This window comes from Aspergillus stella-maris (assembly GCF_047715825.1).
Source record: "Aspergillus stella-maris strain CBS 113639 unplaced genomic scaffold BDV14scaffold_9, whole genome shotgun sequence".
Classification (NCBI taxonomy): Eukaryota; Fungi; Ascomycota; class Eurotiomycetes; order Eurotiales; family Aspergillaceae; genus Aspergillus; species Aspergillus stella-maris.
In genome coordinates this window covers 265,300-290,334 of record NW_027396803.1, presented here as the reverse complement: position 1 = coordinate 290,334, position 25,035 = coordinate 265,300, and the positions used below count along the sequence as shown (strand labels likewise).

Genomic DNA, 25,035 nt, shown 5'->3' with positions numbered 1-25,035 from the left:
ATGCGGATACGAGTACGAGGCGATTATGCTGGTTCCTAGGTACTCTGTACGTAGAATGAACGATACGGAGATAAGGAGATAAGAGTTAGTGGGGAAGGATATCATGAGTGCACGTGACCAGACGCGTCCAGTCACGTCAGGCGCGACCAGACACGCCTCCATTAATTGTCGGCCCCGGATTATCTGCACCCAACAAACCAACTCGCCCACTTTCATTGAACCCTCTATCCTGCTCGGATCCATTGCGCATGAAACTTACATGAGCTCTCACCATGACTGAAGCCATGGCTATGCCCCAAAAACGGGGCGTCCTAAGCGACGCTACGAACAATTCCCGCGGAGCCGTGCAATCACCGAGCGCGATCAAGAAGCGCAAGATCGATGTCGAAGCCCCTGTCAAGCCTAGTCCACGAATCCAAAATGGACAACGAAAGGTCGGCTCGAGTCAGCCGCAGAAGAGTCAGTTCGAGGAGGAAGTCCTTGAAAAGATGACCCAGGACATCGGTGGTCTGAAGGCGAACAGCGCGGAGAAGGACCAGCAATGGGAACGGCCTCCGCTTGAAGACTTCGATCCGTCAGCAAACAACATCTGTTTCCAGCAAATTGATGCCGAGGAGGGTGCGACAGGAGGGAAAGCCGCCATTAGGCTTTTTGGGGTCACTGAGGTAAAGTCATTTCTCACCTGGATATCCGCACATTGCGTCTGACTCTAAACAGGTTGGTCAATCAGTACTACTTCACGTTACCGGGTTCCAACACTACCTCTACATCGCCGCCCCAGTGGGCTTCACGAAAGAGGATTGCGACCCCTACCGAGCCTTCCTCGAGACCAAGCTGGGTCAATTTCCGCCAGTCGTCCAGTCCGTACAGATAACGATGAGAGAGAACATTTATGGATTCCAAGGGAATAAGAAGAGTTACTACCTGAAGATTACCGTGACAGATCCCCGGCACATCTCGAAGCTGCGAAGTGCATTGGAATCTCGAGCCCAGACCGTCAACTACAAAGGCTTATGGAACAAGTCCGAATCTGGAATCCTGACTTTCGACAGCATCCAATACCTGCTCCGGTTCATGATCGACACAAGCATTCAAGGTATGTCCTGGGTGGAGGCACCAGCTGGGAAGTACCAACTTTGTTCGCCACAAGAGAAAGTCTCAAACTGCCAGCTTGAGGCACGCATCGACTACCGTGATCTTATCCCTCATGCCCCGGTCGGCGACTGGGCAAAGATAGCGCCATTGAGAATTCTGTCCTTTGATATTGAGTGCGCGGGCCGAAAGGGTATTTTCCCGGAACCTAACCAAGACCCGGTCATTCAGATCGCCAACGTCGTCACTCGCTACGGAGAGGCGAAGCCTTTCGTGCGCAACGTATTCGCACTGAACACTTGCAGTTCCATCGTCAACACTCAAATCTTGGAATTTCAGCAAGAGGAGAGGATGCTTATGGCATGGCAGGACTTTGTTCAGAAGGTCGACCCAGACGTTATTATTGGATACAACATTTCCAACTTCGATTTCCCCTATCTCTTGGACCGCGCTAAGCACCTCAAATGCACGAACTTCCCCTATTGGACCCGCCTCAACGGTATGCGGTCTGAAGCCAGGGAAACAAGTTTCTCCAGCAAGCAGATGGGAAACCGTGACACAAAGGCAACGAATATCAACGGGCGGCTGCAACTGGATCTCCTACAGCTCGTTCAACGAGATCATAACCTGCGAAGTTACACCCTCAATTCCGTCTCATATGAGTTTCTCGGAGAACAAAAGGAAGACGTTCATCATACCATGATTACCGAGCTCTATAACGGCACCCCTGACTCGAGACGTCGCCTTGCAGTATACTGTTTGAAGGATGCCTACTTGCCGCAGCGGTTGATGGACAAGCTGATGTGCTTGGTCAATTATACTGAGATGGCAAGAGTGACAGGTGTCCCGTTCAACTTCTTGCTTTCGCGTGGACAGCAAGTCAAGTTCCTCAGTCAGCTGTATCGGAAAGCCCTAGAGCAGCAACTCGTTATCCCGAACATGAAGTCGACAGACGAACAAGACTATGAGGGTGCGACCGTTATTGAACCCATCCGCGACTTCTATAATGTGCCCATTGCCACGCTTGATTTCGCCTCTCTGTATCCCTCGATCATGCAAGCCCACAACCTCTGCTATACTACGCTCCTGAACAAAAATAGCGCCGCTGGAATGGTAAAGGACGAGGACTACATCGTCACACCAAATGGCGATATGTTCTGCACGCCGAAAGTGCGAAAAGGTCTCTTGTCGCAGATTCTGGAGGAACTTCTGAGTGCCAGAAAGAAGGCCAAGAAGGAACTTGGCATGGAGACGGACCCCTTCAAGAAAGCTGTCTTGAACGGACGACAACTTGCGCTGAAGATCAGTGCTAATAGTGTTTACGGTCTCACTGGTGCTACGGTGGGAAAGTTGCCTTGTTTGGCCATTGCTAGTAGTACCACCAGTTATGGCCGCCAAATGATCGAGAAAACCAAACAAGAGGTTGAAGCAAGATACACCATCGCCAATGGCTATTCTCACGATGCGAAAGTCGTCTATGGTGATACGGATTCTGTCATGGTGAAATTCGGTGTCACTGAGCTCGAGGAAGCCATGAAACTCGGACAAGAAGCTTCAGAATACGTATCGTCAAAGTTCATCAAGCCCATCAAGCTGGAGTTCGAAAAGGTCTATTTCCCTTATCTCTTGATCAACAAGAAGCGATATGCGGGTCTTTACTGGACCAACCCGAAGAAGTACGACAAGATGGACACCAAGGGTATTGAGACGGTCCGACGAGACAACTGCCTGCTCGTTCAAAACGTGATCGAAACAGTGTTGCATCGGATTCTTATTGACCGCGATGTCGAAGCCGCTCAAGAGTATGTTGCCCCATTGCCGATTTCCGTTTCTCACTGACTCATTGTTACAGGTACGTCAAAGACACAATTTCCGATCTCCTCCAGAACAAGATCGATATGTCAAAGCTCGTGATCACAAAGGCCTTGACCAAGGATTCCTACACTGCTAAACAGGCCCACGTCGAACTTGCTGAGCGTATGCGAAAGCGTGATGCAGGTTCTGCTCCTGCCCTCGGTGACCGTGTCGCCTACGTCATTGTCAAAGGCACCGGTGCTAAGAATTACGAGAAGTCTGAGGATCCTATCTATGTGCTCGAGAACAACCTTCCCATTGATACCCGATACTATCTCGACAACCAGCTCGCCAATCCCCTGGGCCGTATTTTCGAACCCATTCTCGGAGAGAAGAAAGTCGGCCAGTTACTCCACGGAGAGCACACGCGATCCATCGCGATGGCAGCGCCAACCATGGGAGGTCTTATGAAATTTACGAAGAAGACGCAGACCTGTCTGGGCTGCAAGAAGCCCTTGACTGGTAACTTTAGCGCCGGTGCAGTGTGTGAATCGTGTCGCCCACGTCTCGGCGAACTTTACACCAAAAGTTTAACGAAGATGTCAGACCTTGAAGTCCGATTCGGGCGGCTTTGGACGCAGTGTCAACGGTGCCAAGGCAGTCTTCATTGCGAAGTTATCTGCTCGTCGCGAGACTGCCCTATTTTCTACATGCGCATGAAGGCGAAGAAGGATGTGGAGGACTCACAGAAGGACCTGGCTCGGTTTGATTTTGACGCGGGCGCATGGTGATTGACTCATGAACTTTGTATTAATGGTTGGTACGGCGTTATTTGGAAGGCGAACTGGATAACATTGTATGGATACATGGCTGCAAATAATAGTTTAGAAGAACTTGATCAATTTTCAGATTCTATAATTATCGCAACCTTTGGCGCAACGCGGGTCTAGACCGGCGATTGGCACAGCAACCAGGAACCGCAGTCTTGGCGCGGAGATCGACCAACATCGAAGCCCAGAAGATTCTCCCCAACTTTATCCCAACCTCACCCTGCTCGCGTCTGCAGAATCCTTCACCATGCCACCAGAGTCGCTGAAAGACCCGCTGAACCCCACTGTCGAAGAAGTCCGGGATGAAATGAGCCCCCAGACTGATTCGCCCGGCCCCAACGCCGGTCTTACCTGGCCTCAGGTCCGTGCCTAGCTTCTGTCCTCGCAACATGAATCCGTCCCTCGATCGACTGCCTCGCGATTTTGACGATATACCTTCCTCTCGCCCATGTGGTGGCCTGATTATCTCTAGGAGCTAACTTTTGTTTTTGGGGGTTGGATAGATATGCACGCAACATGACTCCGTCCTGTCATCCCACCTGAAGATGCTCCAGGCGTTGAAGGAGGAAGTCTCCGGTGACCCAGAAGCGTCCAGAGTGGTCACCTCAATGATAGAGAGGACGCATAAGCTCATCCTACAGTTTGAGGGTGTGAAGAAACATATTGTAAGTTTGCTCTCCCCGGTTCTAGTTTTTCCATAAGCTTACCGCTTCCACAGGTACCACGTGAGTCTATTTTTTTTTCTTTGCTCGTCTTTCATCCGAGCTTGCACCTGGAGATTTTGTAGGACACTATGATTGGTCCGGACTGTGCTGACGACCGAGTAGGATCACATCGCCGCTCAGAGTCGGGGAAAACCGGGCCCAGCGAGTCCAATGATCGCGAGGACAGAGCGGCGAAAAAGCAAAAGAAGCGCCACCGGAAATCTAATGACGAAGTTGAACAAGAAGTCAAACCAAAGGAACCAGTTCTTGAAGTCGAGCGCTTGAAACGGAAACGTATGGACGTTGCTCTCCCGGGGGCTGATCAAGACGTGCACAACTTCATCCCCGCTGCACTACAGACGGAAGACATTTCGGAAGAAGTCAACCGACGGCTGAAAATCAAGGATGAGATGAGGAGGAAGCGGGATGCAAAACCCGAGAAACGCAAGCGAGATCGGGACAGTCTTGCGTCCAATGTCAGTACGTCGTCAATTGGGAATACGAAGCCTAGGAAGAAAGCGCGGCGTGACGACCTAGGTGATAGGTAGAATATCTGTGATACCTTCTAGGCGGTGGTTACTGCCCTTTGGCAGCTCCGAAAACCCCGCCTATAACGAAGTGTCCACATACCACTACTCTACTCCATCCTTGGAGCCCACGCAATGTTGGCAGAGGCCACAGCTCCGCGAGGAGACGCATGATCCAGCGAGGTCGCCAAACAGACTTTCGGTGTCTGACTCCTTGATGGGCTTGGAAGCCATCGTCGTGGTCCCCTTCGAGTCAACCCCAGTTCCTAGCCCTATCGGAAATAATATGATTGATCGCCATCCAATGCTCCCTCCAATTAAGCTTTCTCAAAAGTATACATTTTTCGAACCCACCAACCAAGTACACGTACCTCTTGGTTCCCCTGGACATGTGCAACATGTGCGCCACCTGCCTTACAACCAGGTACTATTCCTATCCATACGTATTATGAAGCGCAGTTAGTGGTAAACGACAGTCTTGCGCAATCCCTCGGATGCTTAGTCCGATGCGGTTTCCCCCACCTACTTCAATGCCCCTCGTCGAGCGCGAGTCCCTCTCCCTTCTTTCCTTCTTCATCCTCCCACAGATCTGCCAGTGACCACAAAACACTCCACCTCGCTCTGCAGAGGTTTCTCAAGAAGTCCTAAATCTTCCACTTCGCGGAATCGAGAAAGTGGCCTCCATCAAAAACAGAAGAGAAACACTCTTAACCTCCCATTGTGTGACGTCCTCAATATTCCACACAAGCAAGTCTCTGCCAAAAAGAGCCCAACTGGAAATGTTGCTCTTAGCATCGAGTTCACAATTGCACATCCAGTCAACAGTGAACGTTTCACTATCAATACGATCATACCATGGCGCATATCTCCATCCTGATACCATGACGGGACAGCTAAGGTTGAGGATAGTTGCTGGCGCCCTCACTGAGATGGCACTCTCACAGAGGTGCGGCCGGGCCAACCATTGTCTTGACGCCAGACTGGCCATTCGGACGTCAACCGTCATGAAACGCATAATCCACTAGACATGCACATATCCCAAAGACGTGACAGCTAAGGTGAGGATAGCCGCTGGCGCTCCTATCGGACCCCGATTGGACGCGGCCGGGCCACTATTGTCGTGACTCCGGACTAGCTACCCGGATGTCAAGCGTCAGGGATCATGACCCTTGGAGGTATCCTATGTCATGGGCATGACAATTACGGTTGAGAACAGCCGCTGGCGTCCCACTGAGGTGCGACCGGGCCAACCGTTATTTCTACACCAGGGTGTCCCTTCACACGTCAACCATCCTAAGGATACATGATCCAGTGGACATGTACCTATCCAAAAGACGTGACAGCGAAGGTGAGGATGGCCGCTGGCGCTCCTATCGCACCCCGATCGGACGCGGCCGGGCCACCATTTTCCTGACTCCTAGGCCAACGCCTCGAGCAGTCGAGTGTCGAGAATCGGACTTGTTCTGAGTTCATCACCATGAACCACTTTCCGTTCTCTTGGAATGGCAGTTTTGGTTGAGGATAGCCGCTGGTGCTTTCATTTGGAAACCAAATGACTGTGGCCGGGCCACCGTTTTCCTGACTTCTCCGCTGGCCCCCGTGGCAGTCAAGCGTTGAGAATAAAACCTCTCTTGAATTCATCACCATGGGCCAAGAAGAGACCGACTAGCTTATCACGCCCCATTACCCCAATGAAGGTTCCTCAAGGTTACCCAATAGCCATAAGGAGGTTCCCCAATCCCTCTTTGGAGATTTCCCAATACCCCTAGAGAGGCTCCCAGTACCCCTAGGGACGCTCGGCACCAGCGGCTCAGCCGCCGGCTGCCGCACGGTCTTCAATACCACTACGACTACAACTATCACCATGTACCACTTCCCGTTCTCTTGGTGTGACAGCTAAGGTTGAGAATAGCTGCTGGCGCTCTCACTGAGATGGCACTCTCACTGAGGTGCGGCTGGGCTAACCATTGTCGTGACTATCTGGGTTCGTAGCCTAGACTGTCAAGTGCTAAGGGGTTCTCATGGTGATGGTCAATTCAAATCATATTCTTCTATCCGCCCTACCTTGGTACCATATCGTGAACTGGCCTTCAATTCATCGACCACGTCAACACGAGTTCTCATACTCGACTTCTTGATCAGTTCGATCTCGAGACATTCTTCAGCTACCGCGTTAGCTCTTGACATTTACTTGAACAAACGTTTTGACATTGCTTCATACACAGCCGCCTTGTCGATTAACCTACATCGATACCATCTTCTTCGCTCTCGTTATATCACATCCTCAATCTTCTCGACTCATCGAGACTCCCTCAACAACCTCCATTATCTCGCCATCCTCGCTATTTGCCTCTACTTATTCCCTATTCCTCACCCCTTCTCATTCTCTAATCCCGTGCTTTCCCATTGTTTGATACCCAGTCATGTACATTTTCCTTTCTTGTTCAAACCATCCTCATCTTCATACCGCTGTACCAACCAACCCCGACCAGGTTTTCTCCAGGAAAGCATAAGCTGCTCCCTGTGAAGTTTTCCCTGTATTCGTCATCTCGCCCAAATGGGGGGTGTTGGTTTTTTGTGAATGATGTGGCTTGACGGGCCATTATCATATATGTGTACTTATTCATGAAATCTTGATGACATAAATTGTCGTCGTTTTGTATTTAGAAGGAATTTATCTTCTTTCTTTTTTTGTCCCCGGGTTGTATGTCCGCTCGTCTTAGATTTCCCATGATACCCACCCATCTCGTTTCCCCTTCCCGCGCTTTTTTCTCTATTCTTCAACTCCTTTCATTCTCCTTTCCCCGTTTTCTTACATCCGTCAATATCACGAATCCCGCATGTACATCGAGCGGCGGATGGGGATACTTTACCATATGACGAATCGGCGTAGCATATTCATACTACCCTTTGGCCATATAGATCGGGGTAATATCAATGTATTCCATTTATTATATAGTAGAATTATCAAAAGACGCATTTAGCAGCCGGAGACATCATTTCGATTACCTTTGTAAACCAAAGCTTAGCCGTATTTCTGTCTTGCAAATGAAATAATTTCCTGCATACTCTACCTTACGGCGAAACTATGTTTATTCATGAATGGACTTTGCTGTGTACTCTGGATTTCATACACTGAGTTTGAGTCATGATTGAGTGTTCCTCGCTCAGTAGGTACGAGTATGGCGTCCGCCCCGGGACTCAGTTTGTCAATTTGTTGCACGAAGTTGGTCTATGAAATGGCGACCACCACGGGATCAATTATCCTTGCGACGTTCCTTCACTTATGTAATCATTCGAACTTTCTGACAAATGTCCAGTTTTTTTTTAGCATTCTAGCGGCCCTGCTATACTGAGGCCCTGGTATAGTCAAGCCTAGACACTCCGGAGTGACTTAGGAGCAAGCTGGTACAGCAAATCCAAGCTCAGGAAAAGAGTAAACTGTACTCGCGCCTTCACCTCATGGAGTCCCAATTGATTTAACATGGATCCAAAGCCATATTTATGAACTAACTGCAAAGTTGAGCTTGGAAATTTGGGGGCTGAGACATTGTGAACTTATGGACCTCCCAGCCCATTCTTTTAGAGAAAAGTCTATCCATCTTTATAGTACATATGTTAGCCCCCCGAAATTCCTGTTATTAAATAGGACTAGACCGTTTACAATCAACGGAGAGAGAATAGCGACTGTGATCGAACAACCCAAAGACCTGGCTCCCCATCATTCTTCCGCACTTCCATCTCCAGGTCACATTCCACCACATAGTGCCAGCGGCTGAACCCGCTAGAGTCCGACAGGGCTATGCTAACTTGTAGTTTCGGATTCTGCAGCCAAAATTGGCAGGACTCCAGCTGATCAGGCAATATCCCCAATCCCCAATCGCCGAAGAGCATTCGCCGAGCCACAATAGATTAAACAGTAAACAGCAAGCACAATCGCCGAATCAGACCGTTTCGGCCCCAACACCAAGCTCCAAACCGATCGAGGCTGATTCTTTTGAGCCAGTGAGAACAGGACCAGCTCAGCCGCGGCCCCACGGGAGACTTCCGAGACTTCCATCATCCATGCAGCTTACTGACTCTCCTACTTGGCGCTGGAGGTGTCTGTTGACTTTGACAAGGGATCCAGGTCCAGTAATGCATGGAGCGCAGAATAGAGCCTGAAGAGGTTGTTTTTGGTTTCACTTCATCACTAGTTGTGACCAGTCTTTTACAGGGCAGGCTCCACTAAAGCGTTGGCAGCTGCGTTGGAGTCGAGTTACTGGAGTGGATGATCTCCACTTAGGGCTGAAGGCTGAAGGTGAAATGGGTCAAGGGTGTACACTGCCTCTTCTGGCTGGGTATCGGGCTGTGTAGCTTATTGTAGCTTGCGGGTTCATCGGCCTATTTGGGCGAGGAAATGGGGGCCGTCTATATAGTACGTTCAAATTGCATCTTGTTGACGGGGTATAAATAGAAGATTGTCGCCCTTCGAATTCATCTCTCATCATCACATCACCATCAGCATCGCAAAACAACAATAACAACCAAACTACCTTGCCCCTCTTCAATCTACATCATCCCACCCACAAATCACCACCATGATCTCCACAAAATTCACCCTCCTCCTCTCCATGGCCGCCATGACCCTGGCCGCTCCCGCACCCGCCCCCGAACCCCTCGCCAAACGCATCGACCTCTCCTGCACCGACAACGGCGGCGGCTACATCCCCGTCAGCGAAGCCCAATCCTGCGTCGACTACCTCTTCAACAAAGGTACCGAGTCCTGCACCGTCTCCGGCGAGAACGTCGTCTTTTGCTCGGCCGGATCGACCGTTATTACGGGGAGTAACCTTGCTGGGTCTGGGGGGACGAGTTCGCTTTGGTATGTTTTGATCTTTATTTTACTTAATTCTATGGTCTGGGGTGTTGGTGCTGATGGTTTACTTCTTTAGCCGTGATGTTGCGTACGCTGCGCAGGCGATTATTGATTCTTGTACCACATCTGTGGGATATGTTGCTGGTAAGTACCTTCTCTTTTTTTTTATCCCATTCTTGCTCTTAAAGTCCGTCTAACGCTATAAACAGGCTACAACGCTGCCGGCGGCAACGGCAACTTGATCGTTTCCATCAATCACAGCTAGACACCAGACGCTAGGTAGAGTTAAGATGGTCTGAACCGAAGATCTTAAGGAAGAATGATGATATATTTCGGGTTGTTCAATTGCATCAGTATCTAATTTGGTTTCTTTTCTCTGTGACATATTGCATATTCTCTACTTTACTATACAGCTGAAATTTTGGATGTGATTTTTGATCTCTCCCTACGACTAATTGATCTATGGATCACAGAGTACCAGGCTTGTAGCAATGCACTATCTTTGAAGAAGTTTATAGCTTGGACCAATGCACGACCCCCAATATACCATCACGAGTGCCTATGAACTACTTCTCTCCATCTAACCCACGACATAAGCCCTCTACACTCAAAAGCTCCAGATCATGAGAGCAATCTCTGCAACTCCCATCCATACCTGCAAATATAACCGTTCAGTCGTCCAGCGTAGAGCCTTATTGATAAGTTTCATATATTGTAACACGGCACGTGACTAGAATGAATATAGAACCGAAAGGGAAGGCGCGAGTAAGCCGAGATTCAGTCTTCGAATCGAGAAGGTGCGATGACCAGTTGACGCATCTGTTAGGAAGATGCGACCTGATTCGGCGTGGAGTACTCCGCAGGAAGAAGTGATGGACAGTAAACAATGGACCCGAATAGGAAGGAACGTTAGGGCTCCAGCTCGGGCCTCAGCTGCGGCTCGCGAGGTACCTTTGGTTGTTACAACTTCTACTAAAGGGGCCTTTACCTTTCGATAATATCTCCTCGCGGCTAAAGCCATTAGAATAACCACCTACTACTGTCTCTTTTTCTGTTCCCGATTAAAAGACAAAGAATTTGTACCACGTCAATCCTAAACTATCTCTTCTTTCAGACCTTGAACATCGTTCAGGAAAGTGTTCAGATCCGGGTAGGTATTTCAGCGCATTCAAGATGTTACGAGACAAGCCGTTACCACGTACGGGGCTCACATTTGGAGAGTTCATAGCCTACCAAGCAAGACATCTTCTGGTGATCCGCTGTATCTTGGCTCAGATGGATGAATGGAGTGTTGTCCCTTTTGGTGTATTAGGACGTAGTTGAGATAGAAAAATAGCAGGGATATCTTCAATGAAGGAGAAATGATCTTCCTTCTAGGAAAGACCAAACGAAACTGAATTTTAACATAACTAAGCTTAAGCTCGCTTACGCTACGGGGTATACTCTAGCATAAACAAAAATCCGAAAAACGCAAAACCGAAATCGACAGCCAAAAGGAAAAAGAAGATGAAAACAAGAAAGCAGCTTCGTCACAGATTCAAATCGCTCCTGCCCTTGCGCACCAAAAGCCTAAACCAACCATGGACACATAGAGTCAGCATACAACCTCATCACTTCTTCCCATCCGGCTCGGGCGTAGAATTTTGGTAATCATCCCACTCACTAGGGCTCATTCCCTCCTGCTCCCGGCGAGCCGAGCCGTACTTCTGTCTTGCTTTACCCCTGGCAGCGGCAGCAGGAGGCTGAGAACGCGCAGCTGGCTCAGACGATGGGCCTTGCTCGGTCTGCTGGCCCTGACCACGTCCAAAGCCTGCTTTTCCCTGTTGAGGAGGAGACGAAGCGAGATGTGAGACCAGGCCATGAGTTTGCATTGGACCAAGTCCGGGCCGGGCTGGTGGAGTAGGTGTTTGCGGGTCTAGAGACTGGAATGAGTCCTCGTCGGAGAGCGTGCTCGTGGATAGACGGCTGGCTGGTAGGTAGCCTTTGCGTTGAAAGCCGTCCCGGACGCCGCCTTGACGAGCTGGCATATTGAACATGGACCGTGGTCCGGGTGCTTGTGTAGGTACTTGTGTAGGTGTAGGTCGATCCAGATCGAGTTGCTGCATGTTTGAGGTCAGACCATGGACAGATTCGCTGTCATTGGGGTTGGCCTCGATATTGACTCTAATGGATTGTCCGTTGACGATAACTCTACCACCGTCGATCTGGTCTGGGGCGAAGGACAAGATTGTAGTGAAGGTCCCATCGGTGGATCTGTACAGCTTGATCGGGCTACTGGGATTGGTCTCTGGTACTATGTCTGGGCTTATGGCGGAGATGAATTTCTGAGGCGTATCAAGCGTGTCACGAGTAGGGGTATATGGCGCATTTGCCTGATCCGTGGTGGTATTTGTGAAAGCAACCCACTTCTCTAGGGGATGAGGGTTGGCATACTTGTACTCGGCGCCTTCGCGAGTCAGCCAAAGCAAGTAATATATGCATTGACGTATAGAAAGACGGGGCGAGCCTTCAGAGGATCCGAAGGGGGTCTCGGAGCGGTGGATAGGCCTCGAGATGCTCAGGCAGGCCCTCCACATGCCTTCTGCGTCTTGATAATTGTCCTGGCGGATGAAGATCGTATATTCGTAGGTCGTTAGAAATCCGTATTTCACCTGGTATGTATGCATATACTGGGCGATTTGTCCTATTCAGAGTATCTCCGAATTAGTAGTGTAACTATGCAGCAGCTACAGGAAGGCTGGCTGTGTAGATAGTCAACTTACCCAGTGCCCTGCGAAGGAAGCGCGCTTTGTTTGCGTCCAGGTCTTGGAGACTTTTCTTCCACCTCTTAAACCAGAGAAGTAGGTCGTGCACCCACCAGGTTTTCGCTTCGCCAGCCAGTAGCATTTTTGGCTTTGTGTCGCTTCTCAAGTGAAGTTTCTCATTCGACTTAGACCTTGTCGCGACAAAGTCGGGGATCTGGTGATGCCTGTCTCGATGGCTATTTGGAGTGTTCGATCCCTCAGAACAAGTCTTGAAGTCTCCAAAACGTCCGCTAAGACCGCTCGCAAGTGCAACTGCTGCAGCGGGTGAAAGTGCATTCTGCGCATATCGCCCGCAAACAGAGGGCTCGTCCCCACAAAGGAACTGTTCGAGTTTGATTGGTATACCGTCGATGTCGATCTGATCCACGAATTGCTCGAGGGACTCAAAAAAGAATTTACGCTCGTTGAGGTCTCGGTCAGAGAACATACCGTGGGCCTCAGATTCGATAAACCATTCCTTTATCGGCCCCTTGCACCAGGACTCGCGCATTGCGGATGAGGTGGTTCGTTCTGTATCCATCGCGCGAGAGAAGCTGCGGCAGTGGTCTACCGAGGACCTCGTTACCAGTCCAAAGCGTGGAGTAAGCTGGGGCCATCGTGGACTTGAAATAAATGAACGTAGATGATGGAATAGAAAATGGATATATTAGAAGGAACAGAAACAACTGGCTATCTTAAGCTGGTGCTGGAAACGCAAGCGTTCTTTCTGATGTTAGAGAAGGAGTGAAGTTTCGTGGGAAATAGCAAATGGGTGTGTAACTTAGAGGATACAATTTTGAGGAGTATTCTGTAGAAAGAAGAGGAAGTGTTATGGGAAAGTATCAAACCAGGCAGGCAGAATGACTGCCTTGACCTCTCTGTCATTCACAGCATCTGGGAAGAGACTACGCTTCGCCGCTCTTTTACCGGTAATTGAGGACTTGTGTCTACTCGAGACGCTTCTAGCCATGACTGGACACGTATCTGCCTATAATTTGAGCCAATCAACACGCAACGCAGGCTGTCATGGTGAAGAAGATGAATGTTGTGTTGTGAATGTTGAGATATAGATCGATCTGGGGAGCTATTCCAGATTAGGAATAGCGCGACGGCAATCACCAGCGCTGCGTAAACAAACCGTCAACGTCCTTCTTCTTGTTCTTGAACAACTTTCACCCAGGATTTCTCTTTCAACTTTGGACACTCTGCATATTATCATGGATCTCTTCGATTCCTGGAGTTTATCAAAAATGTGGATTGGTGACAGATTCAAGGATCTCGTCCTCAACGGCCCTGACGGGACCAAGTGGGAGGTTGGGAAAAAGCTATCGGAAAGAGAAATTTCATCTCATCCACTCGCCTACGAGCTCGGCGAAGACACTTCAGAAGCCCAGGCAGTATTTCAAGTCCAGCAGGTTCACGGGCCCTGCGTTGGGGAGAAAGCGATTCTTAAAATTCGAATGCAGTGAGTCCAGCCCCGGCACCTTGTTCTTCCGCCATACCCTGACTATAGTAAATTTCAGGATCCCGGAAGGCTTCAAAGATTACGTCTCTTCTGATCCCAAAATTCGTGCTCAATATGCCTCCGAAATCCCTAGCGCTTGGACAATACAGGAGTTTCAGACTTTGAGCTGGCTTACCAAGAGAGGTTGCTCTGTCACCCCCCGCCTCTTGTATACAAAGAACTTAGGACAGGATGATGATACCATGCCTGTACCTGGTGGGTGGTTTGTATACATGCTGATGGAGATGGTTCCTGGGGTACCCATGACAGAGTTTTGTCACTATAATCTGGCAAAAAGAGACAAGATCAGACAAGCATTCTTCAAAAGCATGGCGTAAGTATTTCCCACGAGTTGTCCAATGAGACGATAGATTGATGCTGACGATGGTGACAGGGAATTATTCAGTCACAATGTGATGCATTTCGATCACGGGCCCCAGAACATCCTTTACGACGAGGTGCAAGACAGAATGTGAGTTGTCTAAGGGTCTTCAAATTGACCAATTACTTATCATTCTGCAGCTACTTTGTGGACTTCGAAGACAATCATGCGGATACTAATGCAACCAAACCAATATCGATATTATTTGAAGATGAAGACGCGGTCAAGGATGAATTGCAACTGTGGGGACTAGACGATGAGATGCTGGGATTTGCAGAACCGGTGGAGCAGGAGGCGCAGCAAAATGAATTGATTTATGAAGAGGTGGCGAACCCGGTTATGATTGACCAAGGCGGCTCTCTGACAACGGTTTGCTGATGTACGAGATACCCTATGAGGACTTGGAGTTTGGAGGGCTGGCGTTGCAGGTTTTTGGGACTCCGGGAGTGAAGCATGGCGTTCTTGTTGGAGTACTAGAGCTCGGTAATGTTCTGCTTGTTCTGCATTGGAACTTCTTCGTATCTACCATTGTCTTCGACCTCCGTGTAAACCGTCCTAAAAGTAGCACAGGGCCCGAGATTAACTCATTCAAATAGACGTTATGTGACAGCTGCATAGGTACGTTAGACCATGGCCAGCACTGACCCTCACACCCCAAGCCCAAGCCCGTCGAGTACAATACCATTACACCTCTCCAAGAAATCCTTAACTTCCTCCTCTCCATGATACGCATCATTATACGCCGCACTAACCGTAACCCTCCCCCTCCAAGTGCCCAGAAAGAGCCCCATCCCCGTACCCAATTCCTCACCCGTAACCCACGGACCGTCAAGACTAAACTCCCCATGCCGGTGTGCAATAACATTTTCTAAAACGCCCATACTGGATATCGAAATTGATGGTGTCTCATTGCGTGGTGGAATCGGCGGTACTTGCGGGCCGGGATATGGTGCCGTCGACATAGCCCAGTACGACGGGACAAGCTTGATGTGTTCTTCATTGTTGCGTATGTCGAGGTAATATTCCCTGACGTGTTTAACTATAGAGAGGAACTCGTTGCGTTTGGCCTCGCGCGAAGGCCCGCTTGTATCATCGACCCGCGCACCCGCAACAAGAAGGTCGAGAGCCAAGCACCGCCCCGAAACAGAATGGTAGACACTCGCTGCGTGTGCAGGCATACTGTATGGCGCAGCGCAATGCCCGCGTTCATTGATGAGGGAGTAATTGATATACCGGACTTTGCGCTCTTGTTGCTTTTTCTCTTGTAGATCGCGCACGGCGAACGCGATGGAGGCGTGGTATGCGTGCGTTACGCTTAGATTTAGGCCTCGGCATGCCTCTAAAATTTTGGCCGTTACGTCGGATGACAATGTAAGTGCAACGCGCTTGTGTGTCCCTGGTGTGCTGTTCTCCCTATTAAACGGTGGACTTGCGATTTCGATGTCGTTTCTTAGCGAGGCGTTGTACGCGAGTATGTCGCGCATGTGCTCTTCTTGTTCCTGTGTGAGGGCGGCAGGGATGTTTGCCGCTATACGTAGCGGTGGGCTGAGATTGACGTATTCCTGACCGAATGAGGGCAACAGAATTTCGGGATCTGTGTAGGCAGTGGAAGCGTGAGCGACAAGGTTATTGAAAAGCTGTAAAGTGCCCATTCCGTCGATTATGGCGTGTTGCGCGCGCAGAACTAGATCTGCCTTGAATAAACCGTGGTCTTCAAGTTTAGATTTGGGTGGAGTGGGAGACCTGATTAGGAACAAGGTCGGCCGTTCAGGGACTGGGGGGTCGGCATTGCACCAGTCAAGCCCTGTTTTCCCCTCTGGTAGGTCCACGAGGCGGAATGTCTCATCTACCCATTTATCCCACGACGCCTTATCGCTATACGTATCGTAAACCTTTTTATACTTCCCCTTGTCATCGTCAAACATGACCTTCGACGCAATAGTCGGATGATCGAACCGCAGGCGGAGCCAAGCTGATTTTAAAGAGTCTTCTGCTCTTCGCTTCGTCTGCTCAAGTGATGAACCTGGTTCCACGGAAACAGAGAATGATACGAAGCCCGTCATCGCAAAGAAGACGCGTCCGGTTCCCTCGTGGGACTTTGCAAGTGACGCGTAGAATTCCTCGACTTCGTCGGTGTCTCGCTCCCAGATTCCAGGGGTAGAGAGGGTCCAAGAAAAGCGATTATCGTCCATTGCTATTCAAGCAAGGTTGAATAAGGACTGGTATTGGGAAAGCTTTTGGATGAGAAGGACGGCAGTTGCAGTGCGGTGTTGTAGAACGGTAAGACAATTTAACGCTGAAGCTGAGATGCCTTTGTCCTTTAAAAGATTGAGAGAAAGCTTCGGGTCGGTTACCGATGATGAGGAACATATTTGATTATACTTGGTGAAAAAAAGGAGCTGACTCAACTGCTCAACTAGGTATAATCGCCAGCAGCCTGGATCTCGTAGAAGATTAGAAGTTGAGATCATTGCGGAGCTTTCCCCGCGACATATTGGGTTTAACCGAGGTTCTGCCGATTTAAGCATTTGAATTTCTCAAAACTGTTAAGTGAAATGAGCTTAAACTATCAAGACTATATCCAAATGTTGACCTTTCATGACGATGATTCATGTGTGGAGTAGATGCTGTTATAGCAATTCAGAGACTCGCGCTCCAATCTTTCCGAATCTTGGCCCACGAAGCGAGTTGGATCAAGTGCCTTTCGAACAGCTTCATCGACATCTTCGCCGCTCAGCATCTTGGTCAGAAATTTAGCTGAACCAGCTGCGTGGGTGACCCAGACCGCGGCCGCCATGTAGAGGCCCTCAACTTCTGGAATTGAACCAACCAGCGGCATGTTGTCTGGAGTCATGGAGAAGATACCGTTGAACTTTTCTCTAGGTGCAAGCTTGGTTTTCTCTGGGATGAATTGTAGAGCACGGTCAAGCGTCCTGTCGAAATCGCCCACCCATCCTCCAACCGCCTTGTCTTCTGGTCTTTCGGCTAGTGGTTTGTGGTCGTATGATCCCAGTCCGAAGAACGATCCGTGGTCTCGAACGTAGACGTGGTGCTCTGGGTACCGCACGAAGGGCGACTTGTATGCTTTGGGCTCGTGATGCTCGCCGTACATGTACGGATGAGCAACGGGAATGATGGGAATCGGAATGCCGAAGTCGCAGAGGTTCTGCGCCCAGATTCCAGTGGCAAGGACAACCTTTGAAGCCTCAATATATCCAGCAGTTGTATTAACCCCTTCCACTTTTCCATCGCCTTGTCGGATCTCGGTAACGTTGCCCTCGACAAGTTCCACGCCTTTTTTAGCCGCCTCGGATTGGAAGAAAGCAGTTATTGTCGTCGGGTTTGCGGTGCCGTCACTGGGGAAGTATAGCGCTTGCTTGTTATCCCCCTTGACGAGGTCCGGTGCCATCTGCGCTGCCTTCTGGGCTGAAATCAGTTCGCCTTCAAGGCCTCTTTCCCTGGCGCTCTCGAGTCTCCATTGAAGTCTCTCAACCCCGGCCTTACTTGCTGCAATTTCAAGACCACCGACATGATCGAAGCCGTTAGGGATCTTGGTGTATTCCTCGACGCTGTCAATTGCAAGCCTAGTAAGGACTTCTGACTCGTTAAACTGTCCGATGAAGCCAGGAGCATAGCCGGTTGAGCCCTTGAGCTTGCCGAAGGATCGTTCAACCAATGTGATTTTCTGTTCGGAGGATGATGAGAGGAAGTAGGCCAGGGCTGAGCCCACAATGCCGCCGCCGACAATGACGATGTCTGACTGTTGTGTCATCCTGTTGGTGTTGTCTTCTCGGGACTTGGGATGTTTCTGAGAGTGCGAAGAATGATCTGCATAGTGAGGGTAGAGCTGGATCTTAAGCTAGTGCTAAGAGGATGAGAGAAGCACTTGCTGTCTCAAGCGATGTGCTGTTTATGAGATTCGTGGTGGGTTGAAGACGGTTAGTTGCGGATGGTGGAGCTCAATACGAGACATGCGCGTCCTGCGCGGAGTCCTGCCTCTTCTCCGGCTCGAGATCTCTCAACTTCGAGCCTTTTTGCAGCACGACCAGAGATCAGTTATTGCTAAATTCTGGAGCAACTTTATCTCGTTTCGCCAGATACACATCTGCTGTAACCTCAACCATTGCCTAACTGACAAGCTTCTTCCGTTTGTTTACTCACTCGAACCTCGCTTCCATCCGTCCGAGCTACTGTGGACCTCTTCTTCTGCAGCCGCTAGTAGATTGAATCAAGTCTATATGACCTCAATGGCTTGCGCGCCCAGGTTAACGGTGACTCATGCGGGTCGGAGCAGGTGACCATCACCTTGTAGGTGGACAGGAAAATCGACAACTATTATGATCAAAGGCAATAGCAGCTAAATTGTGAGTAGTAAATACACAGCTCTCAATCTCTTCCACTGATACCCTCGGTGCTCACGCCCTTGCGAGTTCAATGAGCTTCACCATTCTACATCAGAGCTGCTACAAGTGGTCCCATCAGCCCAACCAGGACGAGAGCCGCCGGACCATTAGAGATGGCACCACCGGTAAACTCAGGATCAGCCGGGGTCGGGGTTCCAGCAACCTGGACAAATACCGATTAGCAATCAATGTCTCAAGCTCTACATATATAGTAGGGACTTACCGAGCTCTCGGAAAACGTCGGGGTTGTGGTAGCGGTACCCGTTGGGATCACTGGGGTGGAGCTCAGGGTGGTAGACCCTGTTGCAGTCTCCTCAGGAACAGAGGTACTCTCTTCAGATGTCTCGGTGGTGCTTGATGGTTCCTCAGTTTCGGTCTCAGTCGCTGTCGCACTTGCAGCCGACGAACTGGACGTGGTCGGCTCGACGGGAGTGGCATCAACTCCACATTCGTCGGCGGCCTTGGAAACCGAGTTGCCATACCACTTCCAGATGTCGTACTCCAATGCACAGTCCAAACAGTCACTCAACTTGGTCGTGAACTCGTCAGTGTCGCAGTAGCCATCCGATCGGGAGAGGGTGATGATGCCGCCTACAACGTACAGGTTAGTTCATAATCCAACTACTCTTGAAAGTACGGCGCTGAATACTGACCGCAGTTGGCGTGACAGTCATACTGGGGGGTGCCGGGCGCTTGACGCTTCTGCAGCGGGACAAAGTCGGGGTATTCGAATGCAGCAGCACCAGCCACAATACAAGCGATTGGGATGGTTGCGGTGAGCTTCATGATGGAAAATGGACACTGGAAGTCTCAAGAGAACTATAAATGCGACGCGCCTCGGAATCTGTGGACTGATGAGTGCAAGAAGTACCCAGGGCACACCGGCTTTTATAGCTTCCGGGTCTCAGGTACATAGCCGTCAGCGAAATGTAGGTGCTACCACCTGCACCCCGGTCACGACCCGAAGCTAGAGAAGGCGACAAACCAATTTATTGATATCAATATAAGCTGTCTCACTTGAGTCAAGGCCAGTGCAACCTTTCGTGGAAAACCAAGCCGACGAGGAGGGGACAAATGCCTCAAATCGCCGTCATTGGTTGACAGCAGCAGGGCCCTGGCCCACTTCTCATCTTATCAGATTGATATCCGAGCATCGGACATCAGCCTGGGCCCTGTAGTCCACTGGTTCTTCCTGCTAAAGTTAATATATATTGCTTGGCGCAGCTCTAGAAATCCTCCTCGCTTGCGTCCCGGATCTGCAATTGGATACATACAGGCCTACCTGCACGGTGGCATGAGCAGGTTGCACTTAAGCCGAGAAATCCCTTCTCGTCACACCCTTGGCCATGACTCGCGCCAGTCGTTTGCCTGTTGATAAGTGGCAGCACGGCGTCGCTCAATATAACCGAGATGCTACCTCATGTTCGGTCTTTATCGCCGAGAGCTATAGGCTTATAATCATCGGCACCTCCGTATATCTTGATCGTGTCACACCCTTCCTTGTTCATCGGACACGGTCGCTCGCTTCATCTCCTCTAACGAAATGAAAGGCTGTATTGGACTTCTTGCCTCTCTGCTCGTTGCTGTAAAAGCCCAGGCTCATGGCGAAGAGGCCGCCAAAGAGATGGGGCCTGTGGCGTTCATGTGGCCGCCAGACCGCACCTGGGGCGCAGCCTACGACAACAACGCGCCTTGTGGTTCAGTATCTGGTGCGGTCAACCGAACTGAGTTTCCCATGGGTCGGTATACTCTTAGCTGTCTACTCATTTCAAGATTCATGTTGACATTGTCTTAGTAAACGGCCAGTTAGCTCTCGTCACACAAGATGAGTCCTGGAATGTGCAGATTGCCATTTCCGATAAGAACAGTACACATCAACCCTTACCCTGGTTTCAGTTTGCTTGACTAATACCATCCCCAGACCCGACCAGTAACGATGACTTCGAGACAATCGTTGCACAGCGCCGCATCAGCGACATCGACCCCGGCCACATGTGCTATCCAGTCCCGAACCCCGGTGTCGATACGGAAGCAGGAATGAACGCTACGTTCCAGATCAAGTATACCTCCGATTTTGACACAGACAAGAACGAGACGTACTATGCTTGCGCGGACGTCACTTACATCCCCGCAAGCACGTTCACGTATCAAGTTCCTTGCTTCAATGTTACGGTTGATGAGTTTACGCCGGCTAATGGCACTGACTCCGACTCCGACTCTGACTCTGATTCATCGGACAATGCTACCAACAGTTCGGGATCGAGCTCTTCGTCCTCAGACTCTACGACTCAAGATAGTGATAGTACCAAGGGAAACTCAGGCAGCTCAGGCCTTTCTGGCGGCGCTATCGCGGGTATTGTCGTTGGTTGTGTCGCTGCCGCAGCAATTGCCGGTATTCTGCTCTTCGGCTACAGAAGGTTGCTTCAAAAGTATCGGTCTTTGCGGCAGAGGACGTCAGTTAGGAATGTTGATGCGGACTTGGTTGCGGAGGCGGGGAAGGCGTCTGGGGATAGTTCGTCGGCAGGGTCTTATGGTTTGAGGAAGTTGAAGTGATGGGTTTGAAGCTGCTTGATGCCGGTAATGTTCATGATTGTATTGGTGAGGATTATGACGGATGACTGACGGCAATGATAATGTGTTGAGACTTCGTTCGATGGGAGTCTATTTTTTTTTTGAAGCTTCCCGATTGCACTTCGTAGATACTCCTCCAGACCATGTACTTAATATCCAATGTGGCATAAGATGTTCAGCTTTATAATTGTCATGCCTGGTTCTGCAACATTACAGGGTGCCCTCTGTACGTGAATACCTGCAGTACAACTCTGCCTGAGGCACCAACAGCGACTTGAAAGCTGGGCCTGAGTCACAGCCTCACAGGGCGTGGCGACCACCAACTCTCAAGATCCTGGCTGATTCTCGACAACGCTCCAGCAAACAATCGCTCGCTGCAAAATAAGAATAATTCGATCTACGTCTCACACATCCCTCGCTTTTTCTCTGCAGGAGTCGATACATTAGGCCCAATCTGTTGCCTAGTGGACGCCCTGCGAATGACCTGGGCAACCCATAGAATCCGATCGAACCAGCCCCAGTCACTCGTCTGTTTGTGGATCTGTCCTTTGACTATAGTTCAAAAGGACCCGCGTTCTTTCAAGCAGGCGCTTTGAGACGCCACTGAGCTTTAACTGAGCTCCCTTGACTGGCCCTGTCACGATCACTTTAGCAAGCTTGTCACACATCACGTGGCCATTGCGTTCCCCCACGCGGATCGTCACTTGAGGCTCTTTGAGGATATACATACAACACAGAGTAACTCCGACGTATACCGCTCTTTCAACGATTTGATTTATCCTCTGTTTCCTGAGCGCTGTAGATGGCTGGCCCTTCTCAGTATTTATGGCCGTGAAGTGGCCTGGTCCAACTGTCCACTTCGTCATCACCTTCGCACAATATGTCTATGTTCAGATCGCCCGCGGAGATAGACTCTTCTGACTCTGATTCCAGCTCTGAAAGCAGCGACAATGGAGTTATCTACGAAAAAGAAACCAGCGGGGGAGCTGAAGAATCGGTCGGAAACGCAGAACAACCACGTCTTGAGGACGAGGAATTAGCGGAGGGCAGCGACATCAAGGCCCTGCTCGACGCAGATACAGAGAGTCATTCCAATCTCATGACCGCCGCATTACTTGAATTCTATTGTTTGACTAGAGCCGCGGATCTGCTCAACCGCCAGCACGGCTCGCATAAGCGGTACACCCGCGAGTCGCCAGAGGTGCAGTTTCTCGGGAAGAAGATGTACGCTCACAAGTCGAAGTTCCTATCAGCCCATGGTGTTATTGCGGAGGGTATTGATTCGGATAAGTGGGGGTCCACGCGGCAGTACTATCGCGACAATCTTGATGCTCTTGGACTGTCTGCGCTGGAGGGACTGGATATCGGAGATAAGAAGCATCAGCCAGCTCCGATTGAGGCAACTAGCGACCTTGTTGTAGCCTCAAAGACTACGAGGAATACGACAGGGCTGCGCTTGGAAGGGCCCACAATCGGGCCGCTGGATTTGCGAGGACGGCCCGGTGCTGAGCATGTGTCTGCTCTAGAGGAGTTCCAGGTAGATCCCAGACGGATCCCGCGTCCGTTAATACCGCTGACTGGAAGCTCGCCGACGAGCTTCCCGTTATTTGATATTAACCCGGCACCCTCCAACCAGACCATGTCCAGATACGCTGTGGAGTTTACGGAGATAAGGACTGTCGGTCGAGGATCATTCGGAGAGGTATATCACGTCAAGAATCATATCGATGGACAGGACTATGCAGTCAAGAAGATACCACTCAGTCATAGACGGCTTGAACAGTTGCAGTGTGGCAATGAGAATCAGCTGGAAACCATCATGAAGGAGATCCGTACGCTGGCTCGGCTGGAGCATGCAAATGTCGTACGGTACTATGGAGCCTGGATTGAGCAGACTCATGTCCCACGAGTACCTTTCCTTGGTCAACAACCACCCGTGAAGCTCGAGTACGAACAGACACAAGACAGCGAATCCGATCAGCCTTCGCAGCCCTCAGGCGACGCAAGTTTTGGCGTTGTTTTCGAACACTCGCAAGATTCGCAAATCGCAATTACAGCGGACGACTCAATAGACTCCCACAGCACCCACAGCACCCACGGCAACACCACCAAATCCAGCTCCTCCGAGAAACCACTATCAAGCAGCGTGGAAGACGACGTCGAATCAATCCCGCGCAACTTCAGCGACCAAACCTATAGCCAACTATCCACATTCGGCGCCTCAGACGGCGACATCTTCACAGACGGCCTAAGCCACGACCAATCCCAAATGCAGCTGCAGCGGCGCTACAGGAACGGAGACGCACTGCCCGCAGTAGTCCTGCACATTCAAATGTCATTGCACCCTATCCCTTTAAGCTCATACCTGAGCCAAAACCAACAACCCACCGACGATACCAATCAGACCCTCCTCCGCCGCCACTGCTACCATCTCATCCCCTCAATTAATCTCCTCCTCAGCATAATTTCCGGCGTCGACTACCTTCACACGAAAGGGATAATCCACCGGGACCTCAAACCAGCAAATATCTTCTTGTCGTGCTCTGAGGATCGACACTTCAAGGAGTGCGCACCCTGTATATCGCAGTCTGGAGCTTGCTCGAAGTTCTCGCACCCACGGATCGGCGATTTCGGCCTCGTCGCTGATATATCGCATTTGAATGAGTGCTCGCCGGGGACAACACCATCAACATCAACGCCGAATAATATCCCGAAACTCAACCGCGTCGTCGGGACTGAATTCTACTGCCCGCCTTTTCCACGATCACAGGGACAAGCGGTTCCTAGTACCACCGAAGAAAAACAATATTTCGATTACACAATCGACGAATCGCTCGACGTCTATGCCCTCGGCGTCATCCTCTTCGAACTAATCTACCGCATAAATACAAAGATGGAGAGACAGATGGTGTTAACAGCCCTGACGAGAGGAATACAAATACAAGACCCGACTGCGAACGGACCTGATTCGATCTTGGAACGGCCTTCTTTCCCTGTGGACTTTGAGAAGAAGGTTGATTGTGCGGGTCTTGTATTACCGTCTGGTGAGACGGTTGGGGTTGTGCTGAAGAGGTGCATTGCTGGGATGTTAGAGGTTGATGTTGCGAGGAGGTGGGATGTTGCGACTGTCAGGGGTGTTTTGGAGGGGGTTGTGCGTGATGTTGGGAGGTTGGATTGAGTTGAGTTGAGTCAAGTCGTATAGCGTCCCTTGGGCAGGGCTCTGCGTTGCGAATTCAGTTAGGCTAATGCCTCTACCCACACATCTGTTTTAAGGTCCATAACAAGAAATGGATCGGATTTGCATTATCGAAAAAAGCGTTGTACTAGTGGCCCAACCGAAGATCCTTCGTACAAATATAAGTTTGTAACCTATTTACCTCTCTGTACCTTATATGTAACCGGTTCGCACCCAAGTCACGTCTCACCTGGATCTTTTAAAAATCCACAAGTAGATTCCTTGGTCTATGATAATGTCGTACGACCACGCGCCTCAAGCCTCCTTCCTTATGTACCCTTCATACACCGTGCCGCTATCCTTCAAACATGGCTAGAATCCCAAGACACATAGACATACCGACATACGCCAA

The 25,035-nt window shown here is 50.2% G+C and overlaps 10 protein-coding genes across 10 annotated transcripts; 6 read left to right on the top strand and 4 right to left on the bottom strand.

The window, feature by feature from the left end:
* The first annotated feature begins 182 nt into the window (after positions 1-182).
* On the top strand, positions 183-3,929 carry BDV14DRAFT_167762 (DNA-directed DNA polymerase delta POL3). The gene is made up of 3 exons (XM_073767738.1): positions 183-665; positions 718-2,894; positions 2,945-3,929. Exons 1-3 carry the CDS (start codon positions 273-275, stop codon positions 3,675-3,677), a joined length of 3,303 nt encoding a protein of 1,100 aa, XP_073631283.1. The 5' UTR covers positions 183-272; the 3' UTR covers positions 3,678-3,929.
* BDV14DRAFT_152766 (uncharacterized protein) lies at positions 3,902-5,275 on the top strand. Its single transcript, XM_073766602.1, has 4 exons — positions 3,902-4,077; positions 4,220-4,381; positions 4,435-4,441; positions 4,544-5,275. The coding sequence occupies exons 1-4, from the start codon at positions 3,964-3,966 to the stop codon at positions 4,966-4,968; spliced, it is 708 nt and encodes a 235-aa protein (XP_073631282.1). The 5' UTR covers positions 3,902-3,963; the 3' UTR covers positions 4,969-5,275.
* A 4,146-nt stretch (positions 5,276-9,421) lies between these two features.
* BDV14DRAFT_152754 (uncharacterized protein) lies at positions 9,422-10,249 on the top strand. Its single transcript, XM_073766601.1, has 3 exons — positions 9,422-9,811; positions 9,882-9,949; positions 10,015-10,249. The coding sequence occupies exons 1-3, from the start codon at positions 9,528-9,530 to the stop codon at positions 10,068-10,070; spliced, it is 408 nt and encodes a 135-aa protein (XP_073631281.1). The 5' UTR covers positions 9,422-9,527; the 3' UTR covers positions 10,071-10,249.
* Positions 10,250-11,415: 1,166 nt separating this feature from the next.
* BDV14DRAFT_197102 (uncharacterized protein) lies at positions 11,416-13,099 on the bottom strand (the record flags this gene model as incomplete). The annotated part of the gene is made up of 2 exons (XM_073772594.1): positions 11,416-12,488; positions 12,568-13,099. The coding sequence occupies 2 exons, from the start codon at positions 13,097-13,099 to the stop codon at positions 11,416-11,418; spliced, it is 1,605 nt and encodes a 534-aa protein (XP_073631280.1).
* A 666-nt stretch (positions 13,100-13,765) lies between these two features.
* Positions 13,766-14,637, top strand: BDV14DRAFT_167758 (uncharacterized protein). Its single transcript, XM_073767737.1, has 3 exons — positions 13,766-14,053; positions 14,112-14,564; positions 14,615-14,637. Exons 1-2 carry the CDS (start codon positions 13,806-13,808, stop codon positions 14,428-14,430), a joined length of 567 nt encoding a protein of 188 aa, XP_073631279.1. The 5' UTR covers positions 13,766-13,805; the 3' UTR covers positions 14,431-14,564; positions 14,615-14,637.
* A 350-nt stretch (positions 14,638-14,987) lies between these two features.
* Positions 14,988-17,010, bottom strand: BDV14DRAFT_152700 (uncharacterized protein). The gene has a single exon (XM_073766596.1). The coding sequence runs from the start codon at positions 16,664-16,666 to the stop codon at positions 15,122-15,124; it is 1,545 nt and encodes a 514-aa protein (XP_073631278.1). The 5' UTR covers positions 16,667-17,010; the 3' UTR covers positions 14,988-15,121.
* Position 17,011: 1 nt separating this feature from the next.
* BDV14DRAFT_152732 (NAD(P)/FAD-dependent oxidoreductase) lies at positions 17,012-18,486 on the bottom strand. Its single transcript, XM_073766599.1, has one exon. The coding sequence runs from the start codon at positions 18,244-18,246 to the stop codon at positions 17,071-17,073; it is 1,176 nt and encodes a 391-aa protein (XP_073631277.1). The 5' UTR covers positions 18,247-18,486; the 3' UTR covers positions 17,012-17,070.
* A 361-nt stretch (positions 18,487-18,847) lies between these two features.
* Positions 18,848-20,041, bottom strand: BDV14DRAFT_152740 (uncharacterized protein). The gene is made up of 3 exons (XM_073766600.1): positions 19,531-20,041; positions 19,101-19,468; positions 18,848-19,040 (listed from the first exon to the last, which is right to left on the bottom strand). Exons 1-3 carry the CDS (start codon positions 19,661-19,663, stop codon positions 18,924-18,926), a joined length of 618 nt encoding a protein of 205 aa, XP_073631276.1. The 5' UTR covers positions 19,664-20,041; the 3' UTR covers positions 18,848-18,923.
* A 93-nt stretch (positions 20,042-20,134) lies between these two features.
* Positions 20,135-21,879, top strand: BDV14DRAFT_152705 (copper acquisition factor BIM1-like domain-containing protein). Its single transcript, XM_073766597.1, has 3 exons — positions 20,135-20,616; positions 20,673-20,744; positions 20,799-21,879. Exons 1-3 carry the CDS (start codon positions 20,421-20,423, stop codon positions 21,428-21,430), a joined length of 900 nt encoding a protein of 299 aa, XP_073631275.1. The 5' UTR covers positions 20,135-20,420; the 3' UTR covers positions 21,431-21,879.
* On the top strand, positions 21,880-24,789 carry BDV14DRAFT_152706 (putative protein kinase). The gene has a single exon (XM_073766598.1). It carries the CDS (start codon positions 22,329-22,331, stop codon positions 24,624-24,626), a length of 2,298 nt encoding a protein of 765 aa, XP_073631274.1. The 5' UTR covers positions 21,880-22,328; the 3' UTR covers positions 24,627-24,789.
* The last annotated feature ends 246 nt before the right edge of the window (positions 24,790-25,035 follow it).

What these genes read in the sequence shown, in the direction of transcription:
- BDV14DRAFT_152740 (XM_073766600.1), bottom strand. Translation starts at nt 19,663, where the DNA reads ATGAAGCTCACCGCAACCATCCCAATCGCTTGTATTGTGGCTGGTGCT. An exon ending in TGACTGTCACGCCAACTGCG is followed by an intron (nt 19,469 to 19,530) that starts GTCAGTATTCAG and finishes TGTACGTTGTAG; the next exon opens with GCGGCATCATCACCCTCTCC. An exon ending in CGACGTTTTCCGAGAGCTCG is followed by an intron (nt 19,041 to 19,100) that starts GTAAGTCCCTAC and finishes GTATTTGTCCAG; the next exon opens with GTTGCTGGAACCCCGACCCC.
- BDV14DRAFT_167762 (XM_073767738.1), top strand. Translation starts at nt 273, where the DNA reads ATGACTGAAGCCATGGCTATGCCCCAAAAACGGGGCGTCCTAAGCGAC. An exon ending in GGCTTTTTGGGGTCACTGAG is followed by an intron (nt 666 to 717) that starts GTAAAGTCATTT and finishes GACTCTAAACAG; the next exon opens with GTTGGTCAATCAGTACTACT. An exon ending in GATGTCGAAGCCGCTCAAGA is followed by an intron (nt 2,895 to 2,944) that starts GTATGTTGCCCC and finishes TCATTGTTACAG; the next exon opens with GTACGTCAAAGACACAATTT.
- BDV14DRAFT_152754 (XM_073766601.1), top strand. Translation starts at nt 9,528, where the DNA reads ATGATCTCCACAAAATTCACCCTCCTCCTCTCCATGGCCGCCATGACC. An exon ending in GGGGGGACGAGTTCGCTTTG is followed by an intron (nt 9,812 to 9,881) that starts GTATGTTTTGAT and finishes TTACTTCTTTAG; the next exon opens with CCGTGATGTTGCGTACGCTG. An exon ending in ATCTGTGGGATATGTTGCTG is followed by an intron (nt 9,950 to 10,014) that starts GTAAGTACCTTC and finishes CGCTATAAACAG; the next exon opens with GCTACAACGCTGCCGGCGGC.
- BDV14DRAFT_152700 (XM_073766596.1), bottom strand. Translation starts at nt 16,666, where the DNA reads ATGGACGATAATCGCTTTTCTTGGACCCTCTCTACCCCTGGAATCTGG.
- BDV14DRAFT_152732 (XM_073766599.1), bottom strand. Translation starts at nt 18,246, where the DNA reads ATGACACAACAGTCAGACATCGTCATTGTCGGCGGCGGCATTGTGGGC.
- BDV14DRAFT_152706 (XM_073766598.1), top strand. Translation starts at nt 22,329, where the DNA reads ATGTCTATGTTCAGATCGCCCGCGGAGATAGACTCTTCTGACTCTGAT.
- BDV14DRAFT_167758 (XM_073767737.1), top strand. Translation starts at nt 13,806, where the DNA reads ATGGATCTCTTCGATTCCTGGAGTTTATCAAAAATGTGGATTGGTGAC. An exon ending in ATTCTTAAAATTCGAATGCA is followed by an intron (nt 14,054 to 14,111) that starts GTGAGTCCAGCC and finishes AGTAAATTTCAG; the next exon opens with GATCCCGGAAGGCTTCAAAG.
- BDV14DRAFT_152766 (XM_073766602.1), top strand. Translation starts at nt 3,964, where the DNA reads ATGCCACCAGAGTCGCTGAAAGACCCGCTGAACCCCACTGTCGAAGAA. An exon ending in CCGGTCTTACCTGGCCTCAG is followed by an intron (nt 4,078 to 4,219) that starts GTCCGTGCCTAG and finishes GGGGTTGGATAG; the next exon opens with ATATGCACGCAACATGACTC.
- BDV14DRAFT_152705 (XM_073766597.1), top strand. Translation starts at nt 20,421, where the DNA reads ATGAAAGGCTGTATTGGACTTCTTGCCTCTCTGCTCGTTGCTGTAAAA. An exon ending in CCGAACTGAGTTTCCCATGG is followed by an intron (nt 20,617 to 20,672) that starts GTCGGTATACTC and finishes ACATTGTCTTAG; the next exon opens with TAAACGGCCAGTTAGCTCTC. An exon ending in TGCCATTTCCGATAAGAACA is followed by an intron (nt 20,745 to 20,798) that starts GTACACATCAAC and finishes TACCATCCCCAG; the next exon opens with ACCCGACCAGTAACGATGAC.